The sequence below is a fragment of the Cydia splendana genome, chromosome 14, assembly GCF_910591565.1.
Source record: "Cydia splendana chromosome 14, ilCydSple1.2, whole genome shotgun sequence".
NCBI classification, from domain to species: domain Eukaryota; kingdom Metazoa; phylum Arthropoda; class Insecta; order Lepidoptera; family Tortricidae; genus Cydia; species Cydia splendana.
Genome location: NC_085973.1, coordinates 12,530,122 through 12,554,637, shown reverse-complemented (window position 1 = coordinate 12,554,637; position 24,516 = coordinate 12,530,122). Strand labels below are relative to the sequence as shown.

The window sequence follows — 24,516 nt, the reverse complement described above, 5'->3', positions numbered from 1 at the left end:
CCAGGAGGGCTGTTCCCGTGAAGATGGGGCCCGCTACACGCCCCTCTCAGCCCTGTCGTCCATGCAGCCTCCGGCCGAACACGTCCACACTCATCCGCATCCAGGTAACATTCGAAACGTTCTGTTTACTTACCTTTCATTCAATTCATTCAACTTGTTGGTACTCTTATGCATAGACGTAACCCATCGGATTTACATACAAGTAGAAGTGTCAATGGCGTGTCGTATTTGAGACAATATCACGGTTCAATTGCCCAATTCCTTTGGACTAATTTTTGACGAAGTGTACCTATGCATATTTTAATGTTATACCTATCGGGTGGTTTTATGTTTTTAATGTCATATTAAATTTACTCGTAGACTTAGAAACTTTCTCGAACTAAGGACAAGAACTAAGTACATAGTTGAAATGACGATCGTCGGAAGGAAAGAGCTGGACGAGAGTGGCCGTGGATTGTATTGTACCCACAATGGTGTATAAAAAGAGAGACAGAGCCTAATAGAATCGGCTGTCTATAATTCTACTCCTTATATTATCACCCACCAACAGCTATTTATTTCACTACTGTACGCGCGCACTAGTGACGCGGATTAGAGTCAGCATTTTTGGTATACAGTTCGAAGGAGCATTCAGTCCAGTCAGTCTCTCAGCGCAAGGCATACAGTGCGCACATACTTAACTAACTAGTTCGATACCGCGGCGCCGCCTGGTTCTGGTCCCGTCCTTGTATAAATCTATTTTCGTAACCTTCTGAGATAATATATTTGGAGTCAGAATAAATCGGTGTTAAAAGTTAACCTTTGTTTACCTCATCTCCTCCATAGCACTCATACCTAAACTACGTTACTGAAACTCGCCTTGTTCATCACTTCATTCAACGTAACATTATGTAAGATTAACTCAGCTAAATATTCGTTCCAAAGTTTTACTTAAGCAGAATTAAATAAAAAACTCTGTTATTATCGTGTCTTATCAACGACTGTGTGATATTTCCTATGAGCTCTAAACACAATGGCTGTGTTAAAATAAAAATTCTTGACTGTGTAACTGTCGGCTACGGACGCTATTCAATTCGCACGTCTCTAATCATTGTAACCTTGTCTGTACAGCTTTGCAAAGTATGGTAGGTATAAAGCTATGTATATAGGTACATGTATCGACAATTGTGATGTTACCACAGATCTTGACGGTGAATAGTTTTGACAAGTTTTGAAATATTTCATCAATCCGGCAAACAGGTGTTAAGGTGGTTCGCTTCCCATACAAAGAACAATTGCGTTATATTAAGTAGGTAATTACACACTATTACTACATAAATATGTGCGCATCTATCTACTTTCAAGTGTTTTTTTGCGCTAAATTGATAGTAAAACTTTGTTTTATACAGAAATCGTGCAAAAAAACGTTTTATTTTTTATCAATGCAATACCAAAATAACGTTTTTTGCCTTAAATTGAGAGAGTTAATGGTTTGAAAAACACGGAACCAAGATTAACAATATACACGAGAAAGAAGAAGGTATTTGTTGTTTTTAAAGATCATTTATCAAAAACTGATTTAAATCAGTACGCATTGTATTAAATTCAGCAACAAGATTGTAATTCGCGTATCTAAAAATAAAAATGGCTTAACTTTATGAATAGAACGGCATAAATAGCTAACTTGTTTGATATTTTAAGAGATAACTGGCAGTTAATTAAAAGTACTCGATTATTATCATTGTCACTAAACTGGGCCGGTTGCTAAGCAAATATGATTTATTGTAGACTGAAAGTTGCATTTAATAAATGTGTAAAAATAAAATTGAAAACATAAATTATTATATTCAGTCTCAAAAACAAACTTCTACTAGAACACTACCACACAACTTAATATCAGCCGCCTGAATTAAGTGGTAACTATTTACCACTAACTTAGGCTTAATATTATCCATTTTATTTTACCATTTTGCACCGAGCGCATCGCCAATTCGCCATATACAAACTGCTTTTTAAAGTCTGACCTCCGTTTAATATAGTTACCAAGGCCTATTGACTTCCTTGAAACGATGTGACCCTTCAAAATTGTACATGTGTTGTCCGTTCCCAGACGAGATTGCCAGTAATTAACATCAAAATATTTTACTACAGCAACATTGCTAGAACTGGCTTTGTCTATAGATACGATTTCTAGGAACAAATCAAATTATTTTATCTAATATATTTTGATTTGTATTATTATTTATTTTTTGATATATGTATATTATTATCTATTATATTTCAGTTTGTCTTTGTCTATGTTCATAAAATCTACGAAGGGTAGACGTGCCTCTACCCTCCTTGATAAAATAAAAAAAAATCTTTGTCAATTGGCCTCTTTGATAGGCCTTGATTTGGGTCTGGCCGGTAGGAACATAGACAAGATAAAAGTCTGTAATGTCAATGCTGTCATTTAAGTCATTTAATGCAAAAATATCAATTTTCATATAAAAGGATTTATTCACTTAAAATATATTTATTTACCTATTAATTTTAAAAATAAAAACTATTCATATGTACGAGCAACATATCTAAATGCGTCTTCGCACAGACTTAGTTCAATTTAAACCGTTGTCTCTCTTCCTTCCTTGCTGTATGTATCCGGCAATGGCGACTTTATCAACAATTCTTATCCGGATTATGGAAAGCCCTAATGTGTGTGTGGAAACCGTTGTAGTAAATCAGAAACAGCGATAATTTCAAGGTAAGATATATATTAATCTTTAAATAAAAATGAGCGTGCTAATTACCAAATTCAAATATAATAATTTAATCTTACTATCCCCGTAAGTCCCGCGGACGCTATATCGCGTCCGAAATTATAATCAAAATTCAACATAGATGTAAAACCCCACATTGTTTAAGCTGGTAACCCTAGGAATTAGCGACGTTAGTAATTAGGAAGATAGATTATATTGTTTAATTTTTTGACTATTTTGTTTTAGAAAGTGAATCAGATGGCTTGAGCGTGAGATAATAATATAATCCTGGGCCGTCATATGATTTCTTGGAAAAAGCTCAGAAGGGCACGTATCTGCCGCATATCCAAACTAGTTTCCCGGTGACCAAGAACGCTGCGCGGAGCTGTGAAGCAGAAAATGTCCGATAACCGGATAGATGTAATAACAACTTGTAACCATTTGCCATATCAGTGTATGTATTCATATGTATTATGAAAATATTTATATCTTAATAATACGTAACTTTTTGTTACCTTTTATATTTCACGAATTTCTGAATATAGTACCTAATCATTATCTTTTAACGTATTTTTTTACTTATTTGTGAAATGCTAATTTAAGAGCCCAACAACGTGCACACTAGGGCCACTGCTAAATAATCGTGATTATTTAAATTTAACGACATGTATTTAAAAAAGGGGCCGCTACGGACTGTATTGTTTATTTAGGTACCTTTTGAATACATCAAACTAGATTTTATGTTGCTGGATTCGTCGATCTATGAGCTCAAAACAAAAACGGCCGTTTTAACTTTGGACGGGTAGATTGACGAATCCAATAACATAAAAACTAGTTTAATGTATTCAGCAGTGGCGCTAGTGTGTACGTTGATGGGCTCTTAAAAACCTGACCCCAACAAAAAAGAAAAAAATACAAAAAGAAATTCCCTCTCTGGGATTCGAACCCAGGACCATTAGCTTCCTGAACTGGATTACTGCCAACACCCGCTAGGCTAAACGGGTTGTCAATTCTAATTACAATGGTATCCTACCAAAGCGCTAGTAGTATAAACGAACTTTTGAAAGGGACATTTTTTTGTATGGAGTTATCGTTCTTCTCCTAGTGAGTATTATATTCTTTGATAGTTACGGTCTAGTTATACTAAGGAGGCCGATTGTATTTAAGCAATTTGATATGGTTTTCATCGGGGATCCCACGCGGGTGCAAGACAGAATCGACCACAAGGATGCACTCTTACCTCCTTATTCATAAAACTTAGCAAACCTTGAATATTTCGTCCCTTTTTAATAAACACAAATGTCAAAATGACAAATGACAAAAGATTACAAGGGCTTGTTAGACTTGACTTGCGTTTATGAATAACTCTAATAGTTGCTACAGATTGTTTTGTAAATACATAGATAGCTGGAAAAGTGATATCGCGTTTACACATCCGCGCGATCCGCGCGCGAACTGGGTACAAAATTTTAAGTGTTTATCATTTGGCTTGCCATTTACCAATACAGATTAGCCAAAAAATTACTGCATTCCCGTTGCCAGGGAGGTTTTGGAATTATACTGAGCAACTTTTACTATGGTACCAACCCCGAAATGGCGAAAAAAATTGGCTGTTTCATACATTTTGGCTGGTCAGTTTTCTATGTGAGTGTAATTTTTTTTCCGATTTCGGGATTGTTCTCATAGTAAACGTTGCTCAGTATAATGCCAAAACCTCCCTGGCAACGGGAATGCAGTTATTTTTTAGCCACCGTGTATATTTAGGTAAATTAGACTAAGCACGCAGACGACGCAGTCGTGTTATATGCGGTTTTAATAAGGACTTATTAGTATAAACATAATTAGACTATAAAAACAAATGTTCTTCGTCTTGTTTACCTCGTCTCAGAAATAATATTTATGGATCATCCTCGTCCTTATTTTTAATTTAAATAAATCAACTCGGCACTTACAAAAATCGCTAAAAAATATAAATCGTAATCCGCAACGGGAACGCGAAATTCAAAGAGCGATAGAGATTGATATTAACCTAACCTTAGTCCCCCTGGGAGCGTTTTCACACTATCCGATCCATTATCGGATGTCGGATACGACCACAAAGAAGTAAAATTTAAAATGCCTTTTTATATTTATTTACCTTTTTCATTAATAATTATTGTTCGAAACAAAGCTTCAATTCAAAAAATACTTTACGCTATAGAGCACGCTCTAGCGGCTGTTTTTTTTCCACGGGTCATACGACATCCGATATCAGATCGGACAATGTGAAAACGGTCTAAGCATACAGACGCTTCATCGAGTGACACGAAGACGAGCGCAGATGTGTGAACGCAGCATAAAGTCGAGGCCGCTCTGTCGAAACATTGACCTATTAACGGAGTGATGCAACGGCGGCGCGATGCGATGATGGATCGCTCCAGCCATTTGTCCAAGCTACCGGACAACTCTATTTCAAGTCTGGTAACAGATAAATATCGCGATGAGCAAAGATACAAATTCAAACTAATCGTAGCGTCATAAAAAAATGGAGTAGCGGATAAATATCGCGATGAGCAGCGATACAAACTCTAATAGTAGCGTCTTATAAAAAATGGAGGAGTGGATAGGATTCTCATGTTTACAGGCTAACATGCTATACAATCAAATGGTAGACATATAATGTAATCTTGCTTCAACATTTTTCATCTACAGATTTTCCTGAATTAGGTAATGATTTTTTTCTAAATTATTTATTGTTTGTCAGTCGAGACACTATTCCTTACATTTTAATTTAATAATTATTCATTATCGCTACAATCATAAATTACAAAATAAAGATGATTCAAAATACAATAATTAATAACCTAACCAAATAAAATGAATACACATAAGAATAATCCATTCCTTAACATTAATAAACATCAAATACAAATCGTTAAGTAATCAAAACAAAACAAGAGAACTAAAATACAGCACAATACATTAATTAGTCAGAATAATGATTACTTTTAATTAATAATCACCCTAGGCGAATTTAAAAACACGGCTCATTTCACGCGTAACCCTAATAATGTAAACTCGGATATAATCGTTTACATAGGTAAGGCAGTTGTAATTACATTAAATTAACTTGCGATAAAGTACAATGAAGACTATTAATCAACTGAATTAAGCTCGGATAATTAGTTGGGAATGACTGTGAATTTTCAATAAACCGTAGATTAGATCCCAACCAAACTTAGAAAGGTTCAAATTTACAACACAATGCTCTTTCGCGGGAGTTTCATTTTAACAAAGTTATCCAATTTACCTCACCGTTTTCAGTTCACAAGTTTGGAAATCGCCGGAAATCTTCCTTGTAAAATCTTACAATAAAAATTTAGGAAGATTTGATATTATTAAATCATAATTTTTAGCGGGTCTATCGAGAATTTGTTTTGTTTTCCTTTGTTGACGACGTTTCGACTTCGACGCAGGTTACACTTCGTCGATAAATCTATGAAAATGTTGAGGGTAGACATTATAAATTCAAAAACAAACACGTCAATTCAAAAGTCTCTGTTTGCGGGGACATCAGTTATCCGTGAAAGAACTAGCTGCTGCCTGCGATTTCGTCTGCGTGGAATTATGATGATGTTTGATAAAAACTACTTACCCTGTGTCTTTCCCCGGGGCTCAAACTATCTCCATACCAAATTTCATCTATATCGGTTCAGCAGTCTAAGCGTGAAAGGGAACAGATAGAGTTAATTTCGCATTTGTAATATTAAGTAGGAATATTAGAAATTGATATTAATTGGATAAAATCGTGTAATAGCAAACAGGATGGAATATCAAACAGGGCCGATAACGCTGATTTGGAATCTGGTTGGACGGTTGCTTAGATAAGGGGCGGCTATTTAATAACGTCGGGCAGCACTTGGAACCGTGCCATTCCGTCTCGGGGTGCAACTTACAGGGGCGGGCGTGCTTAACGACATTATATCATCTCAAACTGAATGGGTCCGGTATTCTAGTACCGGACGAACTTGTTATGTATGGGTAGCTAAATTATATTTTAGTATTAAGAGGAAAGGGGACGGCCGTTTCTCTATACAAACCTAGTCCCCATTTTCCTCTCATATTGACCATAGCTATGTCCCTACGTTTGACTTTTTTTTTCGATTTTATAATTATTGTAAAAATTAGGATCGAAAAACAGATTTCACACAAATTTTTAAATGCTCCTAACTCTTATAATTGACGACCGGTCTGGTCTAGTGGATAGTGACCCTGTCTGCTAAGCCGATGGTCCTGGGTTCGAATCCCAGTAAGGGCATTTATTTGTGTGATGAACACTAATATTTGTTCCTGAGTCATGGTTGTTTTCTATGTATATAAGTATGTATTTATCTATACAAGTATGTATATCGTCGCCTAGTACCCATAGTACAAGCTTTGCTTAGTTTGGGGCTAGGTTTGATCTGTGTAAGATGTCCCCTAATATTTATTTTTATTTATTTATTTATAATAATTAAAAATTCTTAAAAAAAATCAAACGCAGAGGCATAGCTGTGGTGTGGTTGATATACAACAATTTGTGTCAAAATATTTTGAAAATGAGGACTACGTTTGTCGGCGATTTCGCGCGGGTCCTCCGCTGAAAGCGAAGCGATGTAACTAGAGTCAGTAGACCAAGTTGCATGGTATTCGCAATGAAAAAAGTGTGGCAGTGCCATCATTAATGTCAATTTCTATGAAAATATGACGTTTATAATGAACTCCCTCTATTTTTTGTATTCAAGTCATGGTCGTGAATTGGCTACACTGAAAATGATAACTAATAGCAGAACATTGTATGATTAAAAAAATTGGACGTGAAAGTTGGACGTATACTATAAAATGATGGTTCCTAATTACGTGTACTTACGGCGCGATTCGGGAATTGAATTAGAGATTCACTAGATATGAAATAGTAAAGATATGTGACGTTCCATGGCAAAAGGTACCTTATGGCGGTTGGCGATTATTAACGCCGCTCCAATATGCGCTATGCGACGTAAGCGCCAGTCGCCATAAGATACCTTTTGCCATGGAACGTCACATATCTTTACTATTTCATATCTAGTGAATCTCTAATTCATTTCCCGAATCGCGCCGCTATACTATAAAATGATGGTTCAAACTGCGTCCGTAAGAGTGCGGCACTTCCGCAAATGTCTACGAGTAGTAACTCCAATGCGAGAGCGGCAGCCGCGATCGCATAAGCTGGTAGGAGAATGCCGTGCCTGGTGACGAAGGTGGGAGAGCGGCGCACGGTTTGAACCATCATTTTATTGATGTACAGGCCAATGATGATGATGACGTATCGTATACTATACCGTGTTATCTAAGTTCGTATACGTTCAAGCAATTTAACATTTAATATTAAGTTCGAGGTTATTGGTAAAATAACAAATCGAAAGCGCGAATGAAACCTAATGGAAAGTAAGGCCGCTCATACTTCTCACATTAGTTTAATCGTTTAATTTAATGTGGAAATTACCTTTAAGTCACCACCAATTTTCCGTTTTATGGTAAAACGACGACCGTTAAAGACATAAGTATAACTAATTAAATAAAAGCAACCTTAACATTTAATTTTACAACCTTAACGTACGCTCAACGATGATTATAAAACATAAAGACTAGGTACTTACCCGAACACATTACTGGTTTTACTACACACGTGCACTTACGTAAAGACGGAACTAAATCGATTGCTGCGAACGTATTGCTTTAAACACCATTAATAACAATACATCGTGTACCTGACAAACAGTGTATAATTATAACCGAGAGACAAAGGAATACGCCGGGCAGACGTCACCTTCGCTCATGACTTGTGGCTATAAAAATACATCTTACTGCATTGCCGGTCTTGCTGCGGAGAAGAACTGGAAATACTAATCTAGTACGGTAATGTTATAGTTTTTATGCAGTTAGCTGTAATAAACGTAATAGTTAATATACTATTTGGTGTAAATAACAGTGTGTGTAAAGTACTATTTGCAAAAGGTAAATATAATAAAAGCAAACATTCTATGAAGACTTTTATATTAATTTATGTTAATGACGTAGTTATAGTCTATAAATCCTCTTGTTTACCTAACAACAGGAGTACATCTTACATAAAAACATGTTTTTCAAACACACATGTTGTCATTTCAGGAATCTTAATATATTTTATGAATATCAGAACTTTTAAAACTTCGTTGTACTTATATATAACGTATTCGTTATTGCTCTTGGCATTCGGTGCTAATAAAATTCGTACACTACCTATAAAGAAAAAAAAATGGACATGATTCACTCTTTACCTACTTTAACTACAGTATGCACCTACATATACTCTCTTACGTTTATCTAATAAAGATTATTTACTAGATCAAAAAATAACGTCGGTACACGCTCATCAACCGTATCATTTACAATTGTGGCGTCAAGATTACGTTGTTTATCACACGCACGCTAAACGCATACATTATCCGATGCGCGTATGATGAGATTATGTTAATGGCGGTTATAATTTCCACGTGGAAGTGCCACTTTGGGGCAAGATCCTGCATCGACACGCTGGCCCAGCGCCAACGTATCCAGGTTTATACACCGTGTGCCCGGTAAACTAACAAGCTTTGACCATAGGATTGTGTGCCTGCCAAAACGTGTTCCTTCAACATAACATATAGGAGAAAGCAGATTATTTTGCTCTGTTTTGGATTTAATCATGTATCCAACATTTTATGGTCACTATAATTATTTCGGCGTACATTTTGGTGGCGTCCAAATGGCAAAATGCTACCTATAAAATAGATTTGTGTACAATCCGCTTGGCCACCGGGGAAATTTAGCCAAATATAGGTACAGAAAACTTCTCTCGGTTTAAATTTACAGGCCGCTCCGCTTTTATTTAATTTTCATCTCAGGATAATTTGAATTTGAGAGCAGAGCATTTAATTTTCATAGCTTAGCGGAATCCCATTTCAGTAATACCCGTTTATTAGTGACTAAAAGCGGCCGTGGCCTATTTGTTATCTTGCCGAGAAAACTCGTCCAACGTTTCTCAGCTTGCCGTGTATTCCTATTTCATTCCTGAAGGGCCAATCCAACGTTCAGTGGAACTATTTTGAAATATTTTATTTATTTATTTAATTAATTGTAATTGCTTACTTAAATACTGCGAATGTAGAGGACTTAAACAAAATGTTTGCCACATAGGTATCTCCTTGTAAAACCCAAAAATAACAATAACCCAGTAGAAGATTTTAAAAACGTGGTGACAGTCCATTTCCAACGACAGCTGCACTACCGTTCATTTTACTATGGAAATTGACAATAACACCGACGCACTCAGTTCCAGTAGTGCAGCTGCGGTCAGAATGTTACCATTAAGTAAATTAATAAATATTATTCACAGGAGGCCAATTCTGTTTAAAAAAATTGACATAGATTTCATCTTATTTTGATATGACCTTGGATCTAGAGGCATCTCACACACACTACTTTTTGCGAGTGAAATACCTAATCAGTCGACGCTAATTGCATTTATTGATCAATACTAATCAGTATGAGCCGCTAACGCTGATTGGTGGTACTTGCGATCAAGGTCATATCAAATTACGATGAAAACCATATCAAATTTGGTAAAAGAGAATCAGCCTCCAGATTAATTAACAAAAAAAGAATTTCAAGTGTGATTTTCAGATTCTTAACTTGTTATAAGTAAGCTCATTTACTCTGCATAATCTGAGATCTGAGCCTTGGATTCGCCTTCGCTAACAGTTGAAATAACACCCGTTATCTCGGTGAAATTGTAGGTACCTACTATAGGAAAATAGAAACAGTTTACCAAGGAAATGTTCAGGTCGCTGCAGTACCTAATGTCGCAACAGTAATGCAGCTTTGAAGTGTCAAAGGAGCCTTTACCTGTTGGTGTGGTCTTGACGGATATAATTATATGAATATTTAAGAGAGTTCTCGTACCGTAATTATGTGTGATAATGTTAAAAAGGAAATAAGGAAAATACTCTTGATTTTAACTGTTTGTCCGGTAAGACCTGCGTTTAGTCCACTATTCCGCCATTCTAAATCCTTTACATTAAGTATGGTAAACGTACTGGTGCTCGACGCGGTCATCGAGTACATGTCATCTTGAAACTTAAGTCATTGTCAATAGAGGTGGCAGCAAGGTGTCATCTATTGGACATTAGCATGCCGGGCACTAGTACGTTTACCTTACGGGGTGTAAAAATTGTACCATTATGTGTCTTTGGTTTATTTTATGGCTGGTTTTACTTTCCCTCTCTTAAGCAGTTTATTTATTTCTAGTGACCGAGCTTGGAGGGCTGGCGCGCCGAGCTGCGGGTTGCAGCGCCTTCTCCGCGCCCTCGCCGGCTGCTCACCACGAACCAGGTCAGTTTTCATACATTACGAAAGAAAGAACCATCCAAGTGGGTCAAACACATTTTAGAAAAATGTCACTTCTGTGCTGCAACTTAGCGTGGGACCACGCAAAAAAAATTGATCCTCTGAGTCAAATTGATCCTTAGTACCTACAACGCGGAAAAATAATGCTCTCTCTCTCTATAATCTTTTTAGGGTTCCGTACCCAAAGGGTAAAACGGGACCCTATTACTAAGACTTCGCTGTCCGTCCGTCCGTCCGTCTGTCACCAGGCTGTATCTCACGAACCGTGATAGTTAGACAGTTGAAATTTTCACAGATGATGTATTTCTGTTGCCGCTATAACAACAAATACTAAAAACAGAATAAAATAAAGATTTAAATGGGGCTCCCATACAACAAACGTGATTTTTGACCAAAGTTAAGCAACGTCGGGAGTGGTCAGTATTTGGATGGGTGACCGATTTTTTTTTTGCTTTTTTTTGTTTTTTTTTTTTGCATTATGGTACGGAACCCTTCGTGCGCGAGTCCGACTCGCACTTGCCCGGTTTTTTTGTACGAGGTTCTATTATCATTTTACGTTTAATTGTTTATTATATTATAATTATCTTGATATATGTAGTAGCAATAAAAAACAGAATTATTTTATTAACTGGGAAAGGGTGAAAAGCGACTTGTGAATATAATAAAGCGGAGGCTTGGAGTAAAATTAATTTTCAAAACTCGTTAGACAGTGGGAAGTTAAACGCTGTAAAACATCTTCATTCAACTTCCCCACTATCCTACAATCCCATTTTATTAAATTATGTAAGTGAATTAAAACTGAACAAGTAACTGGCACATTATTATGCGGAGTGATTTATTCAAACGGGCCGGCAAAAGAATTAATTACTTACAGAGTTGATGGCAATGTTGGATCTCAGCGCAATAAGAGCCTAAACGCCTAGAATGTCAAACGAATATACGACCTTTAGCTAACGCGCAGTTGACCATTGTGCCTGAGAAGCAGGTAGACATAAGTCCATTCGGTTTTATTCAAAATTATGCTACTACCTCCCAGAAACTTATAGTGTAGAATAGCGTAAAACTATTCGTGGACTTTGGTCGCGCTGGTTTTGGACTACAAAACTAAAGAACTTCACAGCGAGCCAGTCAGCTAGGTAGGTAGTATTTTGGCAGAATAAAACTAAACTTGAACTCAACTTGTGACTGTTTCATAAAAGATTAATAGGCTAACTAGTTTTGAATGCGCGTAGCCTACAGCTTTGGGTCTTTTGTCAATGCCCACATGACAAAGCTTTTTTATGGTTATAGAAGTGTAGGAAAATATATGGGCTATCTATTAGTAAGTCGCATGGAAGTGTTATGCGGTATTTTTTTTATATTCATCTAGTTAATGAATCCCCGATCAATATAACATTCTCACTATTTCGTAACAAGCTTGACGTATTCGTATTTGGCGCGTACGGTATTGCGATTACTTCTCTTCATTTTGTTTCAAAACTAATCACGGCACTGGTAACAACATGAAATATAAGAACATTACATATTACTTAATTGAGAGAGATCAAGGTGCATGACTTGAGAGCCTCAGCGTGTAAATGCAAACAAAAACGGCCATATGTTGCCATTATTTGTGCAATGTTTACGGTTTTTTCCTGCGTTTTTATTCACTGACGGAATCGTTTGAGTATCTATGTGATGTCTATATACGCAACAATGTGAATGTCTGCCCGATTCAAACTTTAAGATACGTTAGACACGTCAGTTAATAGATTTAGAAACGATATGGAGTAGATGTGTCAGTGTCAAAAGTGACGTTTCTTCAAAACGTCACATTTTGAAATTGACACCCACACTTGATCAAATTCACCGGCATTCGAGTCGCTTAACTTCAAACTCGGGTAAATCCAACTGTCAGATTTTGCGATTTTGGTATTTAAGTAAAGGTAATAGGGTAGATCTTTCCTAAGAGGGTCGAATGAATTTATTCGAGTTTGAAGTTAAGCGACACATTTGAACTTTCCGTCATCGCGTTGCTAACCGAACTGAGATGCTGTCAATATACTTTCAGTCTATTGTCACGGAGTGAGGTAATTCCATTCGCGGCGAGTATGTCCGTTCTGTATGATATTACCTGCTGTCCAAATAAATACCGGCAACACTCGTCAATTGTCGTTGTGTTATGAGCTTATGAGTGCACTGTATAATTTATTTATTTATTTAGAAATTTAAATCGGGCAACAAGTATGTATAGTGCAATAACACATTGTTTTAATTATAATTAGCCCAAGAGTTAGATTGATGAATAAAAATATGAACATAGAGTCTGACCAAAAAAAGTCTGCAGCGGATTTGATAGCCCACGTAGTGCAAGTGTCATTTATACGTCATAATTTCATAGAAGTTTGACGGTTAAAATAACACTATCACTGCGTGGGCTATCAAATCCGCTGCAGACTATTCTTGGTCTGACTCTACCACCTACTATAACTTATTCTGTGGTTTAGTCCAAGTGGCAAACCTCTTATTTAATGCTATGAAGGTCGTGATAAACCCGCAATAAACTTTTAATTTACTTTAATCCTTTGCACAGCAGCGTGAAATGGGCAGTCAGACTAACAGACTTTGCAATTAAAGCTGCTTTTTACTCTCCGTTTTATTTCCTATTTACTTGCTTTTTTACATTATTCCCATTCTCGTTAATGTTTTTACGAAACATTACATCCAAAAATAGATAGGTACTGCAGTTCTGTTAACCATGCATTTTCGTTATTTTTCATCTACGAAATCCATTGATTATTGGAGAAATAATACACGAATTAGCTATGAAGTTTTAGCGATAAAACCGTCTATAATAACAATGTACTTATCTACAATAACTATTGCTTTAATTACAACGATATAATTATAAGTATTATTTATTTGGGCTTAAAACTTGGGCTTAAAGCTTTTGATGCCCCGTAGTTGCAAATAGCCCCAAAGGTTCCAAATCCCACACGGCAATACTTGATTCACTATCTCCTAAACCACGCCGCCTTGCAGAGCTCTCATTTGCAATAAAACCGCCCCATGAGGTCCCGAAAACAAGTTCAGACCTGTTTTCACTCGGTAACGCTAAAACTGAGACTTTACTGCAATTCTTGTTCCCGGGCGAACGCTGAATTAGCTGCTTGTAACAAGATCTTGGAAATAAGTGGAACTTTAGACTAAGAGACAGTGGAGTTAGTTAAATTTTTAAAGTTCTTTAGACTAGTTGAGAGTTGCGCTGGGTATCTAGTTTTTTGCAAAGTTTATAAGTGTGTGCTGTTTTCTCAAGAGGGTAATGCGCGGCATCCTATAAAAGGAATAAGGTTTTTTTTCTAAATTAACATACTAGATGTACCTGTACCTAGTATTTAGATAGTGACTTTTATAAAAGTGCAGAGATATATCTCTGCACTGATTTTCTCTTCCGCATCAATTGTAAGTTTCTGTTTGACCCAATGGTTGACTGGTAGAGAATGCCTTATGGCATTAAGTCCGCCATTTGTACTTCTTGTATTGTGCAATAAAGGTTAAATTAATAAATCGATATAGTAGTTATGTGTAGGTATTAATTGGGTACATGATTTAAAATCAAACACAGAGTATTTTAAGGGTAGGTATGTACTTTCAGTAAGCTTCAATTAATAGTAAGTAGCTAGCTAATAATAATAATCTTACAAAAAAACATTTACTTAGACTTAGGATCTCGTTCAGGCCTTTTGGAAAGGGGCAAACAATGAAATACCTAATGTCACCATTTTGATTGAATTCTGGAGCCCAACCGTCTACCTCAATTAATACAACAATAACGTTCTTAGTACGTCTGTAGCTAGAAGTGTTAAGATAAGATAATCAATTTAAAGCGTACATACATATGCTGTACTTCAAAAACATGATGACTATCAATCTTTTAGTTAGGAAAACCGATATGCTATTAGCAATTTGTGTGAAAATAAGAGGAACCGCAGACGTGGGGGGAATAACGAGACCATCCAGGAGAGGCTTATTGTGGAGGCTGTGTTGTGCCTCGTGACCGGAATCACATTAGCGCGCCCTGTCGTAATTAGGTAAGTACGTACAGGGCTTTAACACATTCCTTTTTTAACTTTAAGGGTAAATTAATTTTGTATCATGCAAAAACGCCTGAGAACGCTGCTAATTTGGCTGTTAATTTGTTTCTAAGCTTTCAGGGTAGTATTTTTAATATACTGTCGTCTACGTCAGTGGCAAACAAGCATACAACCCGCCTGATACTATTAGCGTCTAATCGCGACATCGTCTAAATTAAATTATAATTTCCGTGATAAGTAGATATTCATCCTATATCCTTCTACTGCTGTGACTTTGTCCATACCTATTTTCATCTAAATCAGTTCGGCGCGACTGTTTCAATGAAATGGTAACATACAGTAAGACAGATTAACTTTATAGAACCAAATATAATATCTTTTTATTAAATATTTTTTATTGATATATTTTAATACTTTTGTTAGGATAACATTTATCACGCCTTTTTTTCTAAATTATCAAAAACGTTACAATTAAAATACTTACTACCAGCTTACATATACCTACGTTATTTTTTAGACGTGCCCAACATAATTTTTTTCATTAACTTTAGTTTTTATAACTTATTAAAATGCAAACAACTAAAATGTACAGGAATAATGAAAATGTTATGCAGAATAATTAGTAACAGCATTTATTTCAACGCTAAGCGCCTTTGCAAATTTTCCCGCTAAAATTCTTGGCAAAACGAAATGGCCCTAGAAACTAAGCTTACCAAATTCCTCGAATAATACAGCTTTCCTTGGATTCGTATTGAACTGATAATACCGTTTTGAGTCAAACACTGATGGATTATCCTTTAAACAGCTGACAACAGGTAGACTGAAAGCTGGCTACATTTTTCGATATTATATGTAAAATGTTTTCATCCATAATGTATTCGGGCTGAACTGATCTGAACGGATCATGAAAGTTATTCCGATCCGATTTTTAGTACTTAAGCCTGTAATATCGGATGTAGTATTTAATACGTTATTATTATATGTAGAATGTTGTAATTTACATTGAGTGAGTAATTTATTGGGCCTTTGCCCAGCAGTGGGACACTCAGATAGGTTAGATTTTATTTTTATTAGGAATAATAAAAATCGTATGTTTTGTACCGTGTATTCATTGGGTACTGTAACAACTAAACGTGCTTTATATTATATTATTATTGCCACGCACACCATTTAAACTCTGTATACAATTTTATTCACTGACGTAAATTATGGAATGTTATCAAGAGCATTGTTTAAAGACGTATCGAATTCCTCAAAGGATTTCCTTTATCTTATTGATTCTATCCGCAGTTATTGAAGTAAGTAAGTACCTAAACAAACTAGAAAGGTTATTTTATTAGCCGAGTTGAGGATTTTATTGAGTTGTTCTTGAATCTTGCTCGGGAGTGACCTACATTCCGAATGGTAGATAATTCCGTGTTTAACGCGCGAGGAATAGCAGTGTCTTCTTTCTTTTTATTACAGCTATTATTTGACTAAGCTGCTTCTTTTGATATACTAAATGTTTCTACGTTTGTGCAAATAACGTGCAGATTAGCTTGAAAAATAAAATGAATGTCTCATTTTCAGACACTTCTCCCTTTTGCACATTTAATCTTAATTCATAGTAAAGGGGACCACTGATTAACAGTCCGCCGGACGGTATCGGCCTGTCAGTTAGAACAAAATTTTTACAGTTTCGAACAACTGACAGGCCGATACCGTCCGGCGGACTGTTAATCAGTGGGCCCCTTTATAGAGGTGACAAATTATAGGAATTAGGGCGTCAAAGATTGAATCATTTACCTTAGTCGATATTGAATACCAAAATAGCTTTGTGAATAGGATACTAAGCGTAAATTATTATCGGTTTGTTTCCCACTAAACGTGTTATTTTGTTGCAGAGTAGCATTTTATTACGCTTCGAGCCAGCGCGGCTTTCCGCGCACTCCAATAAATATTTGATATCAAGCACCGTGCACGGCATGACGGCAACCACAATTTTACTTTATCACGTGTGTTGGTTGCTTTATATCCATGACCGTTTAAACTTCGAGTTACTCACGCCTTTATGAAATGATTGACGCATTAATATATAAATGTTGTGTTCTCATGCTCAGTGATATTTGTTCAAAGCAGCGTTACTGTTATTTCTAAATGTGATATCAATCAAATAAAGAGGTCTCGGTCGTAACCTACTTAAATACTGTAAGAAAATATCAATACTTTATAAATTTTACAAATAAATAAAAAACAGTTCCTTTTTCATTTGCATCGTCTCGTCTAATTTGCATATTTACTAAGTGATTTAAAATTCATTCAAGACAACAAAGTTTATTCCAAGAATCAATTTCTATTTATGTTCATCAAATCGGGTAGGTGTTGGTAATTTAGAATTTTGAATCGTATTATATAACTTAAGATGCTCGATATTATCATAAATGTCTTCATATTACTTAATACTCATTTATTCATTAAATTAAGCTGAAGCATATATACATACTTTATTACAGAATTATAGGTACATTAATATCACCATGTGACCAATGACCATGGTCACAATATTAAATAAACGACATAATTTATAATTTTCATCCTTCATCGCTAACAAGCACGACATAATATAACTAGGTACACTGCCTTCGAATGAAATTGAATAATTGTATTCCGCGAACAACATATGTCTTTGCAATAATTGATCTAATATCGGTTAATAAGGCTGAAATGGGCCATTATCGTTATCTATATGTATATTTAGGTGCCGTGGATCCATGACCCTTGACCCGGTACGGAACCCTCGTGGAGGGGGCGCAGCCCTTTCCTCTCCCCGTTCTCCTAACAGTGTTTCTCGATTTACACAAAGCGGTGTAAACAAAACCCTTATGAATTATTTTACAGGGCGTAATGGTTTTTCTGCTTGTTCTATGTTTCGTTTTAAGAAAAATTTTAACGATACGACGCGTGTCATAATATGATTGCATTGTGCTTTTTCAAATTAAAAATATTGAAAGGCTGTCCATAGTAATCCAGCGTGGAAATGCTGCGAGCCTCATGGGCACCTTCGCACCGGGGGCAGCGGGGAGCGGTTAAATATTATGTGTCGCGTCATTCATAAAACACAATTTCTTTTTAATTTGAAGTGGTCCAATTACCCTTTATACTGGTCATATAAAACTGAATCCAACGATTTTGTAAACATACCAATTGTGGAATAGAGGGGTCGTCCAGGAATCATGTGATCATATTTGGCCTATTTTTGACCCCCATGTTCGGTGATATTTGGTGATTTTAACGCATGTCGGTCAACATTACGGAAATTAATTACATCTTAATATTTAACAGAATAACATACATTTACGTAGAATAATAGAAAATTGATGTAAGCATTGTGGTGAACAATATTACTCGGCATTGACCCGGTTCGGGGAGCGGGGCCTTGTCTCGGAAACAAAATTCTTTTCGTTTGTTTACAAAAGCAACTTCTCCGTCACTAAATGATTGACAGAATGGCAGCCTACTAAAACGTTCAGAATATAACGAATCTTCAGGGTTGAAAAAGCATGTAGGTACATATATAAACACCTAAAATGAATATATAAATATAAAAATGCCTTAAAGACCTATAACTCTTCCCATTACCGCGGATAGTTTTACATTCATAAATGAAGAAAAAAATGAAAACCCTACTATCTACGTAAGTATGTATACACCGTGAAATTATGTGTATGTATATTCTGGTGTAGTGGTAGTGGTAGAATGACTTTCAAAAACATGTGTCCAAGATTACCTTCTCTATAAAGAAATACGCGGTGTAACCTCGATCGTATATTTCATATTTGCTTACCTAATGATTTTATAAGATTTCTGGGCGAAAACCCGCGGTAACGCCGTAGGCTTTCGTCGGAGACAAATTATTAAGGAAACGACGTTCAGAATATGCCATAACGCGCCAGACGCTTATTCAACTCTTCATCGTAAAGGATTATTGGACGGAATTATGGCTGGGGCCCCATTCGGCCCGTTCTCCAGATTAGACCCTAATAGAAAAGCTTTGTTTTCTCTTTATTGCCAATGTGGTAAATGATTTTGTTGCGTCTCCATTTTTGCTATATTAGGTTATTAGATATAGAGGTTTATTCAGTGTTCAACTTTGTGAATGAGTTGTTTTGTTTCGCTAAACGGGTAATTTATCAAAGAAAATGTTCATACATTTGCTCGTAAAATAACTTGTTTCTGTAATAAGTAAGTATAACTTATATTATACTTACACAAGACAACGTAATTGAAGAAACTCGAAGTTCATTAAAATGCTAAGACAATAGAATTGTAAATTAACTTGATGAATAGGCTCGTTACGGAAAAATAATAAGATGGATACAGCATAAAATATATGTACCTGGAATTATACCTAAATATGCTATGAAATATGACAAGGCGAATTAACTCTTTTGGAAAAGACTGGTGTGCGGCTTTTTATGATCGGGAGATTTTTCCAATTGACCTAAAATGATAACGACATAATTAGCGACAAACTTCCAAAATTCTATCGCGAATTTGTCTATGTATTTCTACTGAGCCGTCTAGTCATTGAAGAAAAAATATTAGATCAAATCTGCAATAGTTAAGTAATCCGCTTACAACGATCAACTAAATCCTTTCTTCCTTCCTGGTAGAATAATTCATGGGATCGATATCCAAGACTTGTTTAAATTGTATTAAAAGAAGCTGCTTTTCTGCATAATCCCGCCTATAAAGCTGAATGCTGCAACAAATGATAAAGTGTCAGTTTGCAGCACGATATAATCCCACTCGCGACAAATTAGACCGGCCATTTCGAGAGCGTAAACAAAATTTGTCGGCCAGTAATGGAGACCCCTGACAGGGGCGGCTGTGCAAGTAGCACTTTCAAGTTATTCCAGTACTCTCCACTTTGTAGTAAAATTAGGTACAGTCAAAGAATTAAATTTCCTACCCATTTCGTACTTTGTCACAGTGACAATAGTATGAGGTCTCTAGCGATTTTCATACTGATTGTCACTGTGACAAGGTACCTACGAAATGGGTATGAAATTACATTCTTTAATTGACACTGAACATTCTCCATCGGATTGAAATAAAAAAATGTAAACATGGACGATGCACGATGCCAAAATAATTTAAAATGAAACGGATACTTTATTTTATAGAATCAATTGGCAGGGATACGCCGGAATAAAGCACGCTTTTCGGGTAACGGCGGTGTCGTTGATTTTAGATGGGTCAGGAAATGGGTAATGATTTACAATTTTCCTTCACATTATCCCCCAGACCATGAAAGGCCAATTCAACAAATTCTGTTTGGTTTATCTCTGAAACTTATCTTTATTTTTTCTAGTGTGAAACAAGTAGTAAAAACGTAACTATTAATGAAATATTGCTGAATAAATAGGTAGCACAATTTGCAGTATTCAGTTTAAATACCTACCTGCCTGCCGTAAGTACAATTCAATTACAGTTTTTTTTTTCACGTCTTTTATAACATTAGTAAAGGTAGCAGTAAACACTTAAATGCAATAACAAGTAGGTACAGTCTGCTGCACTGCACAAATACAAACAGTCTAAGCAGGGTGCTGTTTGCAGTTGAGGGTGATCTTTGCAGTTGACTGTACATAGTAAACATAAATACAACACAGTAGACACTAAAACGAACTAATCCCTTAACTAGCGCTAGACATAGTACAATAGGCACCCTAATGTGAAAATGGTGTTGCATTTGGAATGCAATTGATGAAGTGTTTGCAACTCGATATAATCCGCACTACAAATTAGAGCGGCCGTCCCGGACAGCGTAAACAAAATTTGTTGGCTCGAAATGGATACTCCACGGATGGCTTTCTGCTAGAAGCGCTTAAATTTAATAGTCTCAAGTCCCACTTGCTCGCCTTATGGTTGCACTTGGTGGTTCTTGGAGGTATCACTATGATAATTTGTAAAATACATGTAATAAGTACCTGACTATTGTTTCAATAATTAATAAGTATGAAAATATAATGTTATAAATTAAATAATAGTATTATTAGTCCTTAATTTATTTTTGTTCGTTATTATTTATTTTTAGGTGTAATTTTACGTCAATAAATAATCGTTTCTTTAGAATATGAATGGATGGTGTTTGTTCATTAAATCTAAATATATAAACGTGAAAGACCTGACTGACTGACTGACTGACTTAAATCAACGCACAGCCCAAACCGCTGGGACTAGAAAGTCCAAATTTGGCAACTAGATTCCTTATAAGGTCTAGGGGTCCACTAAGAAAGGATTTTTCAAAATTCATCCCCTAAAGGAGTGAAATGGGGGTCCAAAGTTTGTATGGGGAAACAAGATTAGTTAGACTATTTTATTCCAAATTTCACAGGAGTATTCCTAAAGATAAATGAGTAAACACGTGTTTCAGGTTTTTTGAAAATTGAACCCCTAAGAGGGGAAAAAGTCACCAATAGGGTTGATATCTCAAAATATCAATATGGGTATCGTTTTCATAGTATTTTGAGACGCTAATAACATAAATGGCATCAAAATTAAAATTAACGTAGCCGAAGTGAACAATCATCCGTCAGGTGGGGGGGCAATGGGGTTGAAATTTCAAAATATCAATATGGGTATCATTTCCATGGTTTTGTGGGACGCTAATTACAAAAATGGGATCAAAATTAAAATATAACGTAGCCGACGTGAACTATGGCCCCTGGTGGGGAATGCTAATTACGAAGATAGCATAGACGGTTGTAACATACACGCTGATTTACAGCCACACGTGATCCAGACTTTTGAGAGTGCAATGCCTTAAAGTAATTTTTTTTAGCTATTAGCTCAGGGAAAATTTCACTAATACCTACAATGGCTGTTGAATTGTTGGATATTGATGGGACCATGTTGGCTCACACCGTAGTACCTATAATTGGAGATGGAGCCTGTCAGGCCGCGTAGCCAAGATGCCAATCGCTTACTCTCCGTAGCGATCGAAACGCAACTGTCACTGTCGCGCTAATATGGAAGAGTGATAGAGAGACATAATGCTTTTCGTTGTCGAAGCGATAGCGATTGTAACCTTGGCTAGGCCGGCTGTTTCGCGCCATCTCCTATCTTCTGTATGATACGCAGGTGATGGCCAGGGAGGTGCGCGAGCAAATCGTTAGTCACGTGGTGGCCAACTGGGAGGAGTTTGTTATTATGTCTCATTAACAGTAACGGTGATAATTACTCCAGCTCCGTTGAATACTGCCTTGAAACGTCGCGCCCGTTTACTTACGGTAGTCTCTGCGAGTTGGTAGCGGCAGGACAACTGTTTCCGTGGGTTTTCGAAGTTTACCGCAGCAATGAGCTATATATGAGAGTTGGTACTGTGGGTAATCCGGTGGGCCGACTAAGATTTTCAAGTGATTTGTCTAGCGGTCATTTTGACGTATATATTCGCAGTGAATTACTCGTAAGACCCACAATATCAGAGCCCCCTTCTTCACTCCTCTCTGTGGTTGCCAAGAAGATTACCACGAGAAGGAATGAGGAGATTACCACCCCATTTAGAATCAGACTCATCATTATCTCTTACCGCTACCAAAACAGTTACTAAAAAACGCCGTGCCAGGTTCACGAATACTACATGGAACAAACAACTAAAAGCTGCCGCAAATAAATATATTCAAAACAAATCATCAGATCACCAAGCTGCCGTAAGCAATTACCAAAAAATTAACCCTGATGTACCTACACAGAGAAGCAGTAGCTAGGTATCAGCATCAGCAAGCCCACCCCGAGGTAAACCGTGACACCTCCGCTAGGTATCAGCAAACCCACCCCGAGGTAAACCGTGACACCTCCGCTAGGTATCAGCAAATCACACACACTGATACACTTCATCCATGTAAAACTCCGCACCATTTTGCAATTCTCTCTCAAGTTGCCGTTTAATGTCGTCCGAAAAACTGTCCTTATATTTTTCCCAGAGACTTAACGGGTCAGTAAGTTGACAAAAAACTAACATTATTATGAAAAGTTCACGCAGCTTGAAGGGAGAATCGCACAACGCAGCTTCCTCTAAAGTTGAGTCCCAATGTTTATCGTCCTCTAGCAATCCAAGGGAGAACCACTAATGTAGTGTATAAGGAGGTGCTATAGGTACAAAAGGCTACAACTACATAAATAAAAAATATAAATTAAAAGGTGTTAGGTACAAAACGTATATTAGATTATATTAAATAAGTCGAGCTCGATTAATCGATATACATAATTACAATTGGTGCCTTCAAGTCAAGAGTAACTGTGAATAAGCTTTTACTGAAATAGTGAGCTACACCTTCGTAGGGTTGCAAATAGAAAAAAAAAACAAATGTTTTTTTTTCAAATTTATGAAAAAAAACATGAAAAAAAACCTGGCACCATGGTTTTTTTTCTAAATTAGGTTTTTTTTTCAGATTAACAAAAATATGCCACAATAACGGTTTTTCGTGATTTATTTGTATATGTAACTTAAAACTAAGTAATTTTTGGGGAATCCCTGAATTCCCCGATGCGGCGACGAGAGGCGTTGGTGTTGCCAACAGTAAATTGCGATAACTACCACTACAGATTTCATTTATGTTGTTATTAATCAAAGTTGTTAAATTAAATTGGTTTAATGGTTAACATAAACTGACATAAAGTCTAAAACAAGTAAAACAACCGTATAAAAGTATTAACTGCCTTGCAAATTTTGAGTTTTCATACTTTCGAAAAAAAACGTACTCCAGAAAAAAAACGTTTTATTTTCACGGTTTTTTTTCATGTTTTTTCTCAAGTCATCACTTTCCAGCAGGTGAGACTAAGGTCAGTCACTGTTCAGTCCGTAAAAAAAAAAAAACAAAATTAAAAAAACTCTCCTGCGCGTGCGAAGCCGCGGGCAAAAGCTAGTACTTAATAAATATATTTAAAAAAATACCCTTTTATGAATTTATCTTTTTTATTTGCGTAACAAACATAATAGACCTGTAGCGATAATATCTCATGGACCTCTACTAAACAACCGGAAATACCAGCACAATAGGGAATATTACGCAAAACTCTGCGCAGAGGGCGTTACTAGGCCAATCACATGGCCTACAGTGAAATACGATAATCGAAAGTTCGGTTTCTGCCTCTCTATCACTCTTGCTTATTCGATCGATAGAGAGGCAGATAAAGAAATTTCGATTTACGCGTTTCGCGGTAGGCCATCTGTAAACAAACCACCTTGATGCATCAATGTCATAGTGTAAACTTGTCAAAAAACTGTTTAAGGCCTAGTATGTATAAGTTATTCTATGGTT

At 36.4% G+C, this 24,516-nt stretch overlaps 2 protein-coding genes across 4 annotated transcripts in view; both read left to right on the top strand.

Annotated features, from left to right (window-relative positions):
- LOC134796683 (uncharacterized) overlaps positions 1–24,516 on the top strand; it is a 398,919-nt gene that overhangs the window by 81,007 nt on the left and 293,396 nt on the right. For all 3 annotated transcript variants that reach the window (XR_010144987.1, XM_063768836.1, XM_063768837.1), the window contains exons 3-4: positions 5–104; positions 11,043–11,126. Coding sequence is in view for 2 of the 3 variants with exons in the window: in XM_063768836.1 (XP_063624906.1) it covers positions 5–104; positions 11,043–11,126 (184 nt within the window). In the remaining variant the exon portion in view is untranslated. The remainder of the gene's footprint in view (positions 1–4; positions 105–11,042; positions 11,127–24,516) is intronic.
- The window catches only part of LOC134796805 (deoxyribonuclease-2-alpha), a 464,519-nt gene that overhangs the window by 214,297 nt on the left and 225,706 nt on the right, over positions 1–24,516 (top strand). The gene's annotated exons all lie outside the window — the stretch shown is intronic.